Here is a 17,613-nt window from a genome sequence, read left to right as displayed (position 1 = left end):
ACAAGCACTGGAGGACAATTGCGGATGGTCACATGATTTCATTTATTGGATGAAAACATTAATGTCTTCAGTAGTCCTACCAACTTGAAGTTATTAGGTTACCTGGATAAACCTAGAGGTTGATACCCTACCAGAGTTATCAAAGCATATTTATAGAATAATAGTATATTATCTTCTTAAAAAGTATGGGACTTTGTTGTTTTCATTAGAAGTGTAAATGGTTTCTCTTCCACTAGAGTACATTTTTCTTTACTAAATTACCTCTTCTATCTTTTAAAGATCTCTTTTCTAGCACAGATGCCACCATTGGGACTGAAAGTGTATACACTTTTGGATTCAACAAGTTCACACCCACAATTAGCTGAATATGCCTTGTATAATGGTAACATAGAGAATAAAGGAATTTTCAACATGAAGAATATGAAAAATGCTGAAGAAGATATAACTCTAGAAAACCCCTTTATGAAGCTTCATTTTAGTCAATCTGGGCTTATGGAGGTATGTTCTGAATAGTTCTGAAATTCATAGAAGGCTTATCATTTTATTATAATATAGACAGATTACTTATGCCAAGGGGAAAAGTCTGTGCAAATACTCCAGGAGAAAAGGTGAATGAGCTCTTCAAACCTTCTTCTTGTGATCTGTCATGCCTACTCACTCCTCACAAATATGGTCTGTGGCTGGCTGGTGCTGCTCTGTGAACTGTTTGCAACTGGTTCATGAGATAAGTGTAGAAGCAGTCACTGTTTAGGAATGTTTTTGGAAACTTTGAAAACAATTTGACAGAGTAACTTTGCCTACTGAATCTGATAATAAAAGACTTAAGGGTATATTTGGTGTATTACTTTAATTTTTCTAGTAATTCACTTTTATTGTATTTTACAAAAATATTGGCTCATGCATATTGGAAATAAAAAATAAGCTTGCTCCTTCACTACAGAAGATTTGAGAAGTACTGATCTTGATGTCTCTTTTGAAATCATTTTTTATTTTCAATTACAGTTTATATACATCATTATATTAGTTTCAGGTGTAGACCCCAGTGACCAGACATTACATAATTTAATTTGTCTATCTCTTGATAAAGGGTGTTCTGACTTTTTGTTCCTGTTGTGAAGGTTTTAAATTCTAAGGTTAAACATAAAATTTTGGGTGTTCATTCAAGAATTGTGAATATTAGAGACTGTTACATTTTTCAGTATATCCTTAGGTAATTTTTTTTTTTAATCCACATACACATGGAACCAGAAGCAACGTCATCAATATCTTAATAGTCACCTTTAAATTTTTTCTCTTTAGGAAATGATAAATAAAGAGGATGGGAAGCATCATGACATAAAGGTACAATTTTCATGGTATGGAACCACAAGTAAGAAGGACAAAAGTGGTGCCTACATCTTCCTGCCTGATGGAGAAGCCAAGGTAAGTGCTGATGAGCTGGGCTATTCTAGAAAAATAGATTGCCCACTGGGCCATTTTTTTTTTTTAATAACTATTAGTACCTTAAAAAAAAACAAAACCACTTCTTTCCCACCCTTGACTGAAAAGGTAGTATATGCAAATTTTGGCACATTTTAAAAATTAAGAAAACAATAAAATTTACCAACTATTCCATAAGCCCATGAAAACCACTGCCAGCATTTTGATGTATTGTCTTTTATATACATTCTTTTACCCCCATCTTCAAGTTTTGTCTTACTGCATTACGTATTTTTCATTGTGACAGTGTTCACAATCTGATGGTATAATTTTCGAAACACAATTTTAATGTACATTGTTGTGTTTTAAAAGTTTTAGCTATAAGATGAAAAAGGGCTGAAAGTCTAATATGTAATATGGTGCCCATAGTTGATAGCTACATTGTATAACTGAAATTTGCTGAGAGTAGAGCTTAAATATTCTCACCAAAAAAAAGAAAAAGTGTATCTGTGTATATGTAAAAAAAAAAGAATTTCCTTTTGTTGTATATGTATGTTTTCTGCCAATACTTTACTACTGTAATGTTGTGATAAGTTTCTCTGTAGCATTATTTTTATGCAATGCTGATTATTTCCTAAGAATAACTTTTTAGAAGAGGCGTTCTGTGTTAGTGGATGAGGCCTTTGATATGTGCTACTTTTCTGTCTGAAAGGACTGCATGTGCACTCCCACCGGTGTATTTTGAAAGTAGCTTTCTAATTTACCATTTCATGCACTGAGAATTAGCCATATTAAAACCTTTGCCTTTAATAATAGGTGAAAAATATTTTACTGTTAACATTTTTGTGATTATTAGTGAGATTAAACTTGTTTATACATTTATCTATCTTTCATATTTCTTGTTTTTATTTAAGTTTTTTTCCTATTGGTATGACTTATGTAAGTATTCTTTATATATGATAAAGTTAATTGTTTTCATATATATTGCAAAATTTTCTCAGTGTGTTATTTAATTGGTTAATTTTTATTTTATTTTAGTGTTAAAGTAGTTTTTAATTTTTTGTAGTCAAGTCTATATTATTATTTTTTAGATTTCCTTTCTTTGCTTTTATACTTATACAGGCTTTCTCCACTTCAAGATAAGTTAAATATTCTCCATATTTTGTTGCCGAGGGACCTATCGCCTGAAAAAGTTACTTTTGTTCTACAATTAAGAAAAGCCTGCTAAGCAAAATCAAATGTAGATTTTTAAAGGATTGTGTAGGCCACGCTAAGGAGTGTAGTGTTTTGTTTGTTTGTGGTTTTTGAAATCGGTGAGAACTTAAGCTCATACTAGGTTTTCCAGGATGGACAGTGGTTCAGCATTTTCTCACCAGCTTTTGCCATTGAGCAGGCATTTCGTTTTCACTCATTGTTCTTGTACATCAGTGCTATGGAATATTATGCATGGGCCAGAGTAGCTAATTTATTTAAAATTATTTTATTTTTAAATAGCTCTAATGTTAGAAAGATAAAGAGAATTATCGTATGTTTAGAAGAGAAAATAAAAGCACATCAGGGAAGGAGGCAGGTGAGCTTATCAGAAAAAAGCAGGAGCCCCAAAATCACTGTCTCAGGTTTCAGTCCCCTCCACTACTTTCTAGCTGTGTGTTCATTAGGTACAAGGACTCTGTAAATTGTAAAGCATATTAATTTCGGAACATTTTTTTATAGCCAAAGAGATAAATTTGGAAGAAAATGACATAGTTCTGAAAATCTTATGCTAGTGATGCAGTTCACATTGCAAGCCTAGCTTTTTATACTGTTGCTGAGTTTTCTAAGGTGTGTAATACTTAAGGGAATATAACTCTTCATAAATGCCTTAAATTTATTCCTATGTCACATAAGTATTAGCCTCATATTTTCTTGAATCTAGATTCTAAATAATGAAAACTAAATCAGTGGGGTTTTTTCCAAGTTTGTAAGTTAGCTTTATATTCAGCTAGCTCTTTCAAGTTAAAGGGCAGTGTGTTTATAGAGTGGTAAACCTAACTGTGATTAAACTGTTTCTGAATCCTGCTTCCTGTTTGTTTAGATGACTCCCTGTGGTCATTCTTGCCACCTGCCCAACCCCTGAACATTAGGGGGCCATGGTTATAATAAAATGTTTGCCTGGGAAAATGTCACTGCTGTAGAATGATTGCTCTTTATAGTAAATAACATATGGACAACATAGAAGGACTTTAATAAAAAAATTTTTGTAGCTGAGAGGAATGTTTGTAGATCTAGGCCAATCAAGTTGTAACACTTTATTTTCCATTTTCAGTAATTTTTGTATAATGAAAAACCCTTTATTTAATTTTTACAGCAAATGTATATTATACTTTGTAAGCTTTGGTTTTCACTTAAAATTGCAATTATCAGGTGATATGTATTTGCCATTTTGAAAACTATAATATTTCTTGGAAAAGTTAAAAGCCAAAATATTTTCCTTAAAAATGTCGTTTCCTCTTCAGCCTTATGTTTACAAAACCTTACCCATTGTCAGAGTGCAGCGTGGAAGGTTTTATTCGGATGTGACTTCCTTTTTTGAACATGTTACCCATACTGTCCGACTGTACAACATACAGGGTAAGAAAACAGAGAAATGCAATTGTGAAACATGTACACTGGGTCTTGAATCTTTGCTTTTCTTGTGTTGTTTTTAATACATTAGCAGTTGGGTTTTGGAGCTATGATAATCTGTCTAAACTTGACATCATACTAATTGTATGATTTAAAGTATAATATTTACCCTTTAATTATCAAAAATGGTAAAACACATAACTTTTCCCTAGGTATACATGTTCTTTTTTCTATATACTTTTTCCTACCCTAATATTTGTCTTAGTTATGAGCTTATTAACTGGAAACTTCATTTTTGAGATCTAAAAACAGTGTAGCTTTTCTTTAATTTATAGAATGGAAATTATGTCAGATATGGCTTTCAATTAGTGGGACGGACACACACACACAGACACACACACACAGACACACACACACACACACACACACAGACACACACACACACACACACACACAGACACACACACACACACAGACACACACACACACACAGACACACACACACACACACACACACACACACACACACACACCCCCCGCCTTAAATGTAGAATGTATTGCAATAGCTCCCATCACTGGAATTTAACTTTAAAAGAATGTTCTAAACTAATTCTGTTTGTTCACAACTCTGTAGCTGTTAGCGTATAAAATCAGGCAATTGTTTATTTCTTTTAGGACAGTGTTAAGCAGCATCTTTATTAACCAAGTGATAGAAATAGCCTTTGATGACTTTAGGAACTTAACTGTGGGCATTAGTACTAATCCTTCCATAGGACCTAGATGGAGCTGTGGTTCCCAAACACTCTCAGAATTATAATATTATGTGATATTATGCTGATTGATTTTGAATGCAGTATTTTCAGAACGGAGTACTTTTCCATCCACAAATTTCATTCTAGTAACCAGGCCATTTACCATGTATCAACTCTCTTAGAAAAGGACCTCTTGAAAATGCCACTTTAAATTTTTCTTTGCTGTTAACTAAGCTGAACTAGAAAAGGAAAAATATTTTCCCTTGAATCTTCATACAGACAGATAATAAAACATTATACAGAATAATGGTAAAATGTATAGGCACTGTATACTTTTTGGTATTGTGGGGAAGCAAAAGAGTACACTGTTCAGATAATTTCTTAGCTGAAGTTTAATATTCTAATTTCAATGTCTAAATTTAATTTTGCTTTTTAAAAACTTTTTTAAAAATTTATTTTATTTTTTCCACCACAGTTTATCCCCTCTATGCCCTCTTCCACTTCCACCCACAACCCCTCCCCCTCACAGTCACCACACTGTTGTCAGTCGCCATGAGTGCTCTCTCTCTCTTTTTTTTTCCCCTCAATCCCCTGACCCCCACCCCCACCAATAGATTTGCCTTTTGTTAGAATTTCAGGTATGGACAAAGTTTCTCATGTGATATAATGAGATCTGTTCTCAGAATAACTCATTCATAAGTTGAATCAAGAACTAAAAGGTCTTCTAGAAGGTAGGAAAATTATACTAGACACTAACTTTGTGTCCAAAACTCGACTTCTACAGTTATCTGCAATCACTTTGCTACCTACAAGAAAGTCTATAGTTCTGAAATAATATTTTCTTGAGTTTGTCAAAACCTCCAGTAAGTCAGAAATAATATTTGTAACCATCCCTTTGTACTCTTGCATAAACCATTGTTTAACATCTTATAAATTTTTAAAAAAGTTTTTAAAATTTTAAAGTTTTAAAATTACATTTCCAGCTATGGCCAAAGGGTTAGCTTTCTGGGTAGAAAATAACATTGTCGTACAGGAGATGCACTTACCTACTTTTAAATTTGTTAAAACTATTGTTTTTTTAATGGAAAGCTCTTCCTTGAGTACAGCATGGTGTACACTGGCACAGACCTGTGTCATCCTGCTCGGTTTACCACTGTGTTGCATCGGTTATTTAGGGATAGGCTGTGTCTCGGAGTGAATGCTGAAGCAGCACATTAGAAAACTCCAACTTCTCAGTCAAGTGTATTGGCTTAATTGCTTTGCTTTTATTTGCTTCTGTCGCTGTCGCCGTAGCTTCTTAGTTTTTTGGTTGCCCAGGGGATCTGGATCTCATCAGAGGGTGGTTTCTGTAGGTCAGAGGGCTCCCTTCTGTTGCTGTGGCTCTTGCCATCTCACTTTGGTGGTCACTTTGGAAATTAAGAGGCTCTGACTTGCCTGTTCACTTATTCCAAGGACCACTCTTCAGAACTTAACTCTCTTGTCTTTTCTCCTCTCCCCATCTCTTCCTGTCTCCCCATGGCGCAGTTGGAAATGCCCAGCAGCTGACTAAGTAGCCCTTTAACCAGAGCAGGGAACACAAGATTTTAACTGAGTCCTGGCCCTCCATGGTGGCAGTGCTATCTCTCTGATTAGTCAGTTAAGAAATAAAGGTTTTTCTGAATAGGGCACTTAAAGTATTAGCATAACAAAAGTAATAAGAAAAAATTAAATATGCAGACCTCGGATTCCTTGGATGTCTCCAGAGGTGGAATAAACTTGAACTGAAGCATACTTTCCCTGACATTAGATTTTTTGTGTCTTGAAAACAGAAAGCCTCAGAAGTTCTTGGGAAATGACAGATAAATAAGTTACGTATAATGTGAAGTTAACATAGCATGCTCCTGCAGATCAGTTTTACCATACTTGTCTGGGTTGAAGCCAGCATATATAACTATCAAGTCCAGAGCATTAATTTTTTTTTTCCAACATAAAAGTAGTTGATGGGAGATGGAAATACCAGATCACCCTAAAAGGCTTTCTTCCAAACTATATACCCCTCCATGTTTGTATCTCAACCCATCTCTACAAGTCTCTCTCCTGAAAAAATAAACCCAATTGTGGAAAACATAATACCTTTTCTGGATAGCCTTTGTGACCCACTTCCATCTGTCCTTTTCTTTCATACACCATTGCAGGAGGGCTCAGGTTGTCTGATCCTGGCTCATTGGGGTTTTAATCAAATCACTAATTAAGACCTACGACAGAGACGTGAAGTCTTCTTGGTGGTTGACTTAAAGTATCTGTACTAACAAATACTTGAAATCTCTTCAATGTTTTAAACTTTGTCCTCATGTAAACCAGGCGCCTGAATGATTAATCAAAATGCATAGACAGAATATGGCTCTTCATCTTAGGTACAAAGAAAACTTCAGCCAGCTTCCATGCTTTTATAGATTGGCTTTGTTTTAATATTTTTTCAAATAACAAAAATACCTATTGTCAAATTTAACTTATTAAACTATTTCTGAATATATGTTAATTTTGCCTCCTTTAAACTGATCAGATGCAGTTATTTGAGTGAGTATTAATGACTAGAGCCTGTTTCTTGTTAGTACCAAAGTTAAGATCCAGAAAAAAATGGGGTTGGGGCAGCGAGACTTTTACTATTTTATGATTACATACCGTAATTATATTAGTTTACTTAACCAGTTAATTACACAAAAGATATTATCTCAGCAACCAGGATAAAGAAACAGCGAGTTAATATTATGGATTGTCTGTCTTTATTGAGTGTCACATTCAGTTTACTTGAAACTTTCTTTTAAAAGACTGAAGTAATGAAAACCTGACGAAATATCCTTATATTTTTTAATCTCTTTTTTAGTTATTCTTTGATTCTTCTCCCCAAAGTAACTTTTGTCCAAATTAAGCTTCAGGAGAAAACAAAATCAAACAACACTTTCCAAATTATAGAAACTGTGTAAGACTCACATTCTTTAACTGTAGAAAGACTAGGTGGTCGGTTAGATATATCCATCAAAGAATTATTATTGATTTTGAAACATACTGAGGTGAGAGGGGCCTGGGCTCAGCCCAGATTCTGGTTTTGTCTCTGGTTTGGTGTTTAACTTTAGGCTCTCTGTTTGCATTCTCTCCGGATGATGAAAATAAGAAGAGGTGCAGTTTAAAGTCTTTTCTTAGCATCCCTTAAGGTATTAAAAAGCACTGTGTTTTTCTTTTCATTATCATTTAGACCTTACATTCAGAAGATTTCTAGAAGTATTAAATTAGAGGAAATCCACTAGCTTTTAAAGCTCCAAAAGATCAGAGTGGTTTTAGAGATTTCTAATGAAACATAATGCTTTGCCTTATGTCAGGTTAAATAAGAAATCCATTTCACGGAGACCATAATTTAATGCACGCCCTTTTGGAACTATTTTATGGTTTCTAAAAGATTATTTAGTTTGTAGCAAATAACATTTTTCCAGAGGGAAATATGAGAGAGGTGGGGGTTAATTTTTCTTGTAGTGTAATCATCTTTCATTAAGTTGAGGCTTTAAATGTTACCAAATAGGCTACTTTAGCTTTTGTCATTAATCTTGGATTGGAAGGTAGACTATGATACAAGCATAAGCCCCTGTATCCCCTTGTGTTATATTTGGTATTGTACCATCACAAAAGTACATGCCTTGCGGTGACACAGTGATCAGTAAGTGACATTTGCTAGCTGTGGCTCCATTTGTCTTCAGAGCTTTAATTATTAGACTTTGGTGCCCCAGTTTTCTGACATCAGCAGCTACTTTGAAGAATGAGGTTGCTATGAGTTACCAGTGTGTCATGTACATTTTCAGTGGCACAAGGTTTAGGTTCCAGATCTGTTATAGTATGTACCTTCAGGGTTTATTTTCTCCCCTCAGGACTATGTTCTCCTATGTAGGTGTGTGTTTGTGAGTGAATGAGTGAGTGAGTCTGTATGTTTCACCCCTTAGGAGAAATATCTTAAATGCAATACTTTTGCCTATTTCCACCAACATATTATAGGAGTACTATATGTAATGGATCTTGCTAAAAGAAAGCAAGTAGCCTGGAGGTAAAATGTAATGAACTGCCATCAAAAAGTATGGAAGGAAAGACTTTTCTTTAGCCGAAATGACTTGTATTTTCCTAGCATGGGCGTATTTAGCAGAGAGAGGTTGCTTAGTTTTTTTCTCTTTTGAATATATAACCAAAATGGATTGATAATATGACCCTCGACTTTTAGAGAGTCAAAATGAACTTAATCTAGTTAAACATATAAGAGAATCACATTGGAATTAGAGATCCAAATCCTTAGTTTCACCTCTAAGCAACCTATAGACTTCATTACTTAAATTATAGAAAGACTAGATGGCCAGTTAGGTAGAACCATCTAAGAGTCTGTACAAAACTTAGTGTCACACAAAGTCTCTCTGACTTTATGCTTCTAAATTCATCATCTGAGGTCTCTTGAATCTGGGGTCCCATCCCTGGAGTCCTCCCCCTTATAAACAAGTTCTCAGAGCTTCACTGAAGTTGTTTTTATTTCCATAAAAATTCTCATGAGGATATTAAAATGGTTTGCAATCAACCTCTCATTTTTTTCCCAGGACTACATTCCATATTTAGTTTGATTTAAGAGTAAAAAGCATTCAGTAAGTTATGGCTAGGTAATTAAGACATTTTTGGAATATCATGCAGTTGACTGCTAAGGATTTTTTTCTTTTCTGTTAATTGGAACTTTTAAAAAATGAATTAAGTTGCAATGTGTTGAATCTGATTATTCCCTACGGGTGTGAAAAAGAAGGTTAATTTAAGGAACTATAAGCACTTTCTAGTTACACAAATTCAGAACTCGGAGGTTGTCTTGGGGGCTGTTTGACAGCAGCTGCTGTGTGGAAGGCATATCTTCTTAGCAGGAAACATCATCCCCGCAAATGTGTACTAACCCCGAAGAAGGGCACAGGGATGGGAAAGCCAGGGAAGTAGATGGTTAAGAGCTCAGACTCTGGATCAGCCTACCTGCATTTCATTCCCAGCTCCCATGCCATTTCTGAGGCTGGCCAGCTCTTTGATCTTGTGCAGGTTATCAACTATCTGTCCTTGGTTTCATTATCCTGGCAGTGATAGAGTCTGTTTCATAGGAGTGTTGGAGGAATAGCTGAGTTAACATACACAAAACCTGGCACTTACTAAGTGTCAAGTCTCCTTAAGACCATCTGGGGGCCAGATGAGTTAGACAGTAAGTATTACAAGACGGTCATTATTGAGGGTTGAGGGAGGTGAGGAAGATTTTTGATACGGAATTAAATTGTTGAGATGCTAGGTCTTGGAGAAATGTCACTTGAATGGGCAAAACGGAGGAAGGATATCATGAAGCATGAAGTGGGGTTGGTTAGATGCAATTCCCTTGTTCCTACAAGAATTTGAAGAACTCTGTGTCCATTATGTATTTTTTAAGTTAGCATCTAGTTTTTCTTTATATTTCAGTATTTTCAAATTGTCTTTGTTCAGTGCCCCCTGGAGTTAAGGTGGATGAGGTATGCTGTTACTGCTTTCTTTTCTTTTTTCTGTAAATTAGGAGAAGGAATAGTGAAAGTGTGGTAATGAGAAAAAGAACCCACCCCTCCCTGGCCGGTCCATTTCAGGCAGATCATGTGGAGGGGCAGAGGTGTATTGCAGTCGAACTTCCTGACTAAAGATGCCTTAGAAGGGAGCATGTCTGGGAGAGCAGGAAATAGGTGAATTCAGAATGACTCTCAGTTGGAGGCTAGGAAGACAGACCGCCCTGATTATTCCAACATTCTTCCCTCCCTAGTCCTGCACCAGCCCGAGCGTGGGTTGTGTGGAAGGTAACGGAAAGCTCTGGGCTTGTGAGCCTTCCAAGAGAAGGCTTTAGTTAGACTGGTCTCTTGGATTTAAAAAAATGTTACCAATACAGATGTTTCCTCTAAATCAGAGCTTCCAAAAACCTTGTTGTTTCTTAAAATTAGTGTTTACTGGAAAAAAAACAAAGATAGCTTCCCAGTTTTGTAGTGTTTTTTCAGTTATTAGAGGTTCAAGTATGTTATACTTCATTGGTATAATCTTTAATTAAAATGTGTAATCCATATGATCGAAATTCTGTACTTTTCCTGTTATGCATTTACTTTTATGTCATTGTGAGACTTATTGAAATGAAAAGCTTAAAATATGTCAACTAGTGCCTAGCTTGTTGTAAGTTGATCAATAAGTAGTGATGGTTATTTACCAATGCTTTATAAATAAAAGTGGTCCATCATCATTTTTTTAAATTTGAGACTTGGAATGAAATTTGCTAAAATTTGTATTCATGAAAAGCAGATGTTGAAATTTTTACTTGTGGAGAAATAATCAATGTGAATATTTACAGACCTGGAAATCAGGAGGTGCCTCAGAGGATAAATTAGATCTTATAATGGATGATAAGTTGAGAAAGTCAACACGGAGAAAAAGGTCATCCAGTTGTGGGACTTATTACCATTTTTATTCTTGGTGCTTTCAGATATGAGTACAATATTTTTAAAATATAGTCATGGTAATATTTGATTTTTAGAAACATCATCTTCATGTTGACCTACTTAATTTATCATTTTTGTGAGAATTGTTATTCAAGTGTATGTGCTGAACTCAGCATTAATAACCATATGTGTCAACTCCCAGTTAAGTTGGATAAGTTCACAAAAAGTCACAAGAGTAAAACTTAGTGTGAAAAGTATTTTTATATTTTTGATGATTTAAATATAAAACAAAATATTCTCAAAAATGGAGGGAAAGTATTCAAAATTAGAACCCCTCTTTTTTGCCAGCTATTACCGTCCTACTTCTGCTATAAAGTGATGATGGTTCAGTCACCTTCTCTGTTCAGACACAAATTTGAAGAAGAGGGATTAGGACAACAATTAGATAAATAGCAAGGTTACATTTATGCCCAAGAGCCCACATTTTAAGGACACTTATTGAAGACCTTGTTTTCAATCTTAGTAGGTTTTTTTTAAAGGAGTTTTTTGTGATTTTTTAAAATGTTCTTTAAAACTGATTTTAGAGAGAGAGGATGGGAGAGAGAGAAACATTGATTGGCTGCCTTTTGCACACCCCCTACTGGGAATCGAGTTGGTTTTTTAAGGATTTATTTTATATCTTATGTCAAATTCCAGCTGAATTTTTGTTTGAAGGTGTAAACACCTCTCTTACTATTGGTTCTCATCATTACTTTTCATTTTCCTAGGAGGGTGTGACCACTTGCTGTTATTCCATCTTGATCTAATGACTTGCCCTAATTATACATTGAATACCACTAGTACAATATTTGATTCTTGCTTGGGTATGAATGAGAGTCTCTTTTTCTCTTCCTCCCAAACTCCTCCCTCTCTATTATAACCATTTGAGTGCAGTGAGGATGGAGTATGATTTATCAGCTATATTCCTTGGAAAAGTGTACTTTTTATTTCAAAATTTCTAGGGTAAGGTGATCTGGAGAGGTTCAGAGGGTTGGATCAACTGAGATTTTGCAGTTCCAAGTTGAATTAGGCTCTTTACATAGATGTGATAATGATATGGCTGTGAAGAGAACAGATTGTGCAGAGGAAATGATGCCTAGGATTCTCCAAAAGCCATCAGTTGCAGCTCATACCCCTGACCTCAGGCTTTCCATCTGCATTTCGGAGTCATTTTCACCCTCCCCGGTGTTTCCTCCACCCCTTCTTTCAAACACAGGGAGTGTCAGAGTTGTCCTCTAGTTTTTCTCTCCACTCACAGGAATGCCCTTCTTGGTTTCCTTAAGACCGCTGCTAAGTAACCAAGCCAAGAGGGTGATGCCCTTTCTTTTCTGTCTGCCCCTTCCTGATCCACCCAGTAGGAGATGACTCTAAAGAGACCAACATCATATTGAGAGTGACTTTAAGACTGTGAGGCTCTTGCACCCCTAAAGCATGTTCCCTATAACATGGCCCAGCCTGACCCTGATCCCAACTCCTTGCCTACTTAGTTTTGTTTTTTTCCCTGCCTTCTTAGAAAATATTCTTCTAAAAATGCTTAAAAATTATTTTATGTATATAAATACAAATAATATTTATGTATACTCTTGATAAAAATTTCACACATTACAGATCTAAGGTAAAATTTCTCTGCAGCCAGTGCCTGGCCTCTATCCACTGCTCAAGAGAGGTAATACAGATACCTGTCCTATCCTGTGTTCATTCTCTCTCTCTCTCTCTCTGTCTGTCTCTCTTTCTCTCTCTCTCTCTCTCTCTCTCACACACACACACACACACACCAGTAAAAAATTTAATTCTGTGTTTGTTTCTGTTTTCAGCATAAAGTTTATCATACTCTACAAGCACTGAATTAGTTTTTTTTTCATGAAATCTTTCTTGGCCATCACCTCATTCTTTTCATTTTCCATGTCAGCTAACTTCTGCATGACAAGGGACATCTTAGCTAATTGTTTAATAGCCATTCAGCACCTACCATATACCCAAAACATTGTTAAAAACTGGGATGCAAAGATGGTGTGTAAGACATTCTGTGTCTCTGAGAAGCTAACAGGCTCTAGGGAGGAAGAAAAAAAAACAGTTGAGGAAATACGCTTTTGGCTTCTCTCTTACAGCTTTTCGCCTATGGACTGGCTCTCTGCTTACTTTGCACTGCCTGTGTTAATAAAGATCAACAATCTAACAGTCCTCATTCTCTCTTCTCTAAGATATAGTCCGAGGCATGAGCAGCAAGAGGGAACTTATTTTTCTTTGTCAAAACCCAGGAATGGCATCACCCTGCTGCCCTCCCACCATAATCTACTTTTATATAGTAGGCGCTACTTTCTTTCCCAGGATTGAAACCATAGCCATTCATGCTTAGGTAGAACTACTTTGGTAAAAATACCTTTTGCCGCCACATACGGCGAAGACCCACCTGACCACTGGAACCACTGGGACTGTACCCCTGCTTCCCTGGGAGTTCTCCCCTCCATCCTCTGAGCTGCCTTGGCAATGGCATGCTACTTACTCCTGAGGGAATTCTTGACATAATAAGAAAAGTTGGCATTCCTCTCCCTCACATACATTCTTTTCTTAAAAATAATAAATTATCTTTAAGAATTCAGGGATATCTCTGCTTTAGTTACTATTACAGATTTTATTTGATTTGTTCATATATGTATGTGAAGTTTGATCTTATTTTCAAAGCCTATTCGGGCACAGAATTTAAATTAATGTTTTGCAGTACTGTGAATGGATATAGAGGCTCCTTTTAAAGGAGCTTTAAGCATTTGTTGCCACAACAGGATCTGAGCATAATACTGAGCTTGAGAAAGATGATTTTCTCAACAGAAACAATTTATTATTGCTAGAGGTAATGTGAAATTATTAATTTTTTCAAAGTGTGTTTTCTGTAAATGTTTTCCAGAGATACATGACTTGGAATTAATGACACTCTCCTTTGTTAAGACTTTATTTCATTTTTTGTATTCCATTCACCCCTGAGAGAATGCCCAGTCTAGAGAGGAGAATGCATAAAGCAGTGCTGAAAACCCTACAAATGCTTCCAGCAGATTGGAGTTTACTCATCCCCAGTTTTCCCGGTGCTGCATGAGTACTGCCCCCCCTACTGCTACATTTTGTGTTTGGAGCATCTTAGGTTCATTTGTAGAAGCTTGCCTATTAAAATTCAGTATACAATTCATTTTGTTTTTGAACAATATTATGGTTAATCTAAGCATACTGAAAGGAAAACTTGCATTTAAAGTAATACATTTCCTAGTTCAAAGAAGATGCTGTTGTTCTATCATCAGTGTATGTGATTTATTTGAACTTCCCAATAGTAGTGGAGATATATTTGGATCAACTCTCTTGGCAGGTTCTTCTGGTAATTCTCAGAAGGAAATTCATATGTGTGTATTTAACTGGCAGAGGTTAGTGCTTCATACTGTGTCCATAAAGCAGGAAAAAAAGGCACTCCTTCCCCCACCCATGCAGACCGTGCTCACAACTGCCTCATGAACATAGTAAGGAACTGAAGTTAGCACTCATTCAGGTTACTGAGTTGGAAAAGCGACATCTACCAGAAAAGAACTTCTGTGAGCTTTCTGCAGATCCTCAGCCCGTTTAGTATTGTCATCACACTATTACTGATGCTTTATAATTTCCAGTTTATTTTCACATAAATCTATAGTGTCTGGGCCAGCTGCATTTCACTCTTTTCCACAAATCTCACAGATTCAAACTTCCTTTCCTGCACTGTTTCCCCGTCACCTTCTGTAAGTTCTGGGGATTCTTCTTGGCTCCTAGAAAAAGTCTTCCTTACTTTCTTCCCTTCCCCATTTTTTCATAGCCTTCTTTGTCTAAGAGTGCTGGTTACCAGCACAGAGTGACAGATTGTGTGTGAGGGGTAGGGAGAAGTAGGTAATGAATAACACCTGCAGGTATGTGTCCAGCCAGTGTCTTGGAATCTCAAAAAACTTCAGCTGCATGAAACAAGATAGGGCAGGTCCTTCTTCTTTTGACCACTTTTCTTCTTTGAAGATCCTTTACTATCTCTTATACACATTTGATCTGTATTAAGAGTTTTGGGTTTCTTCATAACTCCTCTCTTCATCTCCGAAATAGACCCAAGGCTTCACTGAGCTTCTGAAAAGCAGTTAGTCCAGCATGATAGAAATTAGTAAACACTTTAGGCTTAATCCAAAAAAATGTCTGACACATCCGGGACTTCTTCAAGCTGTCCTTTGTTTTATATAGCAAGGGGCACAATGAATCACTCCATAACAAGGGTTCCTAAGAGATACCAAACTCAATTAAAATCGATTTAACTTCTGGGGAACTCTCCAGATTATACTCCAGAGTAGTAATATGGTAATACCAGTTTCAGCCATAAATCACTCATTGGATCTCCTGTCTCTTTCCCTAGATATGATCATGGGCAATAATACACAGTCTCTTGAACGAAGAGTATAAATTTCACTGCTCATAATTTCCAGTGTGTAAGGAGAGAATGGTGAAGAAGTAGGCTTGAGTGGCTCTGCTGGGGAACGGCTGTGCAGACAAGAGGGGCACTGGCCTGCATCGGGGCTGACCTTTCTCATTTAATGCCCTCTTTCCCTCTAGAACTCATGGGAGAATCATTTGGATGTTATATTTCATCTACATCTGCCTCCACCAACCTCTTCATTCTTTTGTTTTGTTATATGTGCCCCTGAATAAATGTAATCTACCATCCAATATTAAAAAAAAGGAAAGGTGAAAATTGTGACACTATTTAGCGTATGAGAGATGGTAAAGATAGGCGATAGAAAACAGGAAAATACATATAACTTTGGAAGGGGTTCTGGAAGGTATATTTAAGAAAATTGGGCAGTTAATTTCTTTCTATTGTATATATTCTTTTAAATTTAGGAATAGAAGGACAGTCTGTGGAAATTTCCAATATTGTGGACATCCGAAAAGAATATAACTATGAGATTGCAATGAGAATTTCTTCTAACATAAACAGCAAAACTAGATTTTATACGGACCTAAATGGATACCAGGTAATTTTCCTTTAAAATGTTTAAGTAATGGTCATGCTAGTGCATAACTTTTATATATGGGCCAGTTAATTTTGCTTAAGGTCTCAAATTATTTCTGAAATAAAACTGAATTTTAACAGACACTTGTAGGTTCTATAGTAACCAGATTTCCAAAATTATATATTTGATAGAGTATTTTGTAGATCATCTATTTATAAGAATTTATTTTTTTCAAAGGAGGATTTGGTGACTATTATGCATGTTGAATACATTGATGCCAAAGTATATAGGAATTTATCTAATAGAAAGGAAACATAGGGATTGAGGGATCGTATCTTTTTTCTCATAAGGAATTGGCCTATGCATACGTAGCTTAGCCTATATATATTTTTAAATGTATAATCTAATAATTGGTTCTTAAGTTTCAGGGAAACTTTTCCCCTATCTTTATTGGGGCTGGACATGTACCTTTATACACATATATATGTGTATGTAGACATACAAATACAAACACAAACATATCTACTTAGAAATATGAGTAGATATGTATTTAATAAAAATTTTCTTGAAATAGTAATGAGAAAATTGATTCATAAAAATTTTTCAGATTTTCAGTTCTCTAATTTAATAAAAGCTTTTTTGATTGTTAGCTAAATCTCTATTCAGAGTGTATGTGTGTAACAATATATCTTTGAAATATCACTATTAAAAACATTAGGATGTTTTTGACACATTAGCGTTTTAGAAATTTCTGGCTATGAATAGAAATAATTTCACAACAAATGCTTTCACTTTGTCTGATTTTCTACTAGAATGAGTGGACAGAATTGTGATAATTTTCTCTTCTACGATTTCCTGCAAAAGTTAAATTTAAACCTTTTCCAAAGGATAAAAATTGCAACATACATTTTGAATCAACATGTTAATTTTACTACAGCTGTTTGGTTTTCAAATGAAGCCCCTACTTTATGGTGATTCATTTTCTTTGAATACAAAAGAAAGGCTTTTCTTAAAATCTTCCAGAAGCAATTATTTGTATGTGTGGGTGTGTACATGAATGAAAAAAAATTTAGTGAAAATGAATAAAAATGTAAATTTTTGTTTTAAGGATTGAGTATTTGAATAAATAGGAAAATACTATTTTTAAGTCTATAACCTAAATATTTCTGCTTTTAAAATAGGCCCTTTTTAAAGCTTTGGAAAGAGTGGTACTTGGGTAACACTAGAAATCTAGACCTTCAGGTGGGAAGTGAGGGTGACAGCCACACAGTTGTGAGTTTTAAATGTCCTTTTTATTAGTATATGAGGCCGTTGGGATGAGGAGGT

The 17,613-nt window shown here is 35.5% G+C and overlaps 1 protein-coding gene across 2 annotated transcripts in view; it reads left to right on the top strand.

Annotated features, from left to right (window-relative positions):
- Window positions 1-17,613, top strand: part of MAN2A1 (mannosidase alpha class 2A member 1) — a 162,040-nt gene that overhangs the window by 101,725 nt on the left and 42,702 nt on the right. For both annotated transcript variants that reach the window (XM_081132705.1, XM_081132704.1), the window contains exons 14-17: window positions 280-498; window positions 1,300-1,422; window positions 3,915-4,029; window positions 16,175-16,308. In XM_081132705.1, coding sequence (XP_080988831.1) covers window positions 280-498; window positions 1,300-1,422; window positions 3,915-4,029; window positions 16,175-16,308 — 591 coding nt within the window. The remainder of the gene's footprint in view (window positions 1-279; window positions 499-1,299; window positions 1,423-3,914; window positions 4,030-16,174; window positions 16,309-17,613) is intronic.

Source organism: Miniopterus schreibersii (genome assembly GCF_964146895.1).
Source record: "Miniopterus schreibersii genome assembly, chromosome: 3".
NCBI classification, from domain to species: domain Eukaryota; kingdom Metazoa; phylum Chordata; class Mammalia; order Chiroptera; family Miniopteridae; genus Miniopterus; species Miniopterus schreibersii.
The sequence above is the reverse complement of the archived record's forward strand: the minus strand, read 5'-3'. Positions and strand labels throughout refer to the sequence as shown.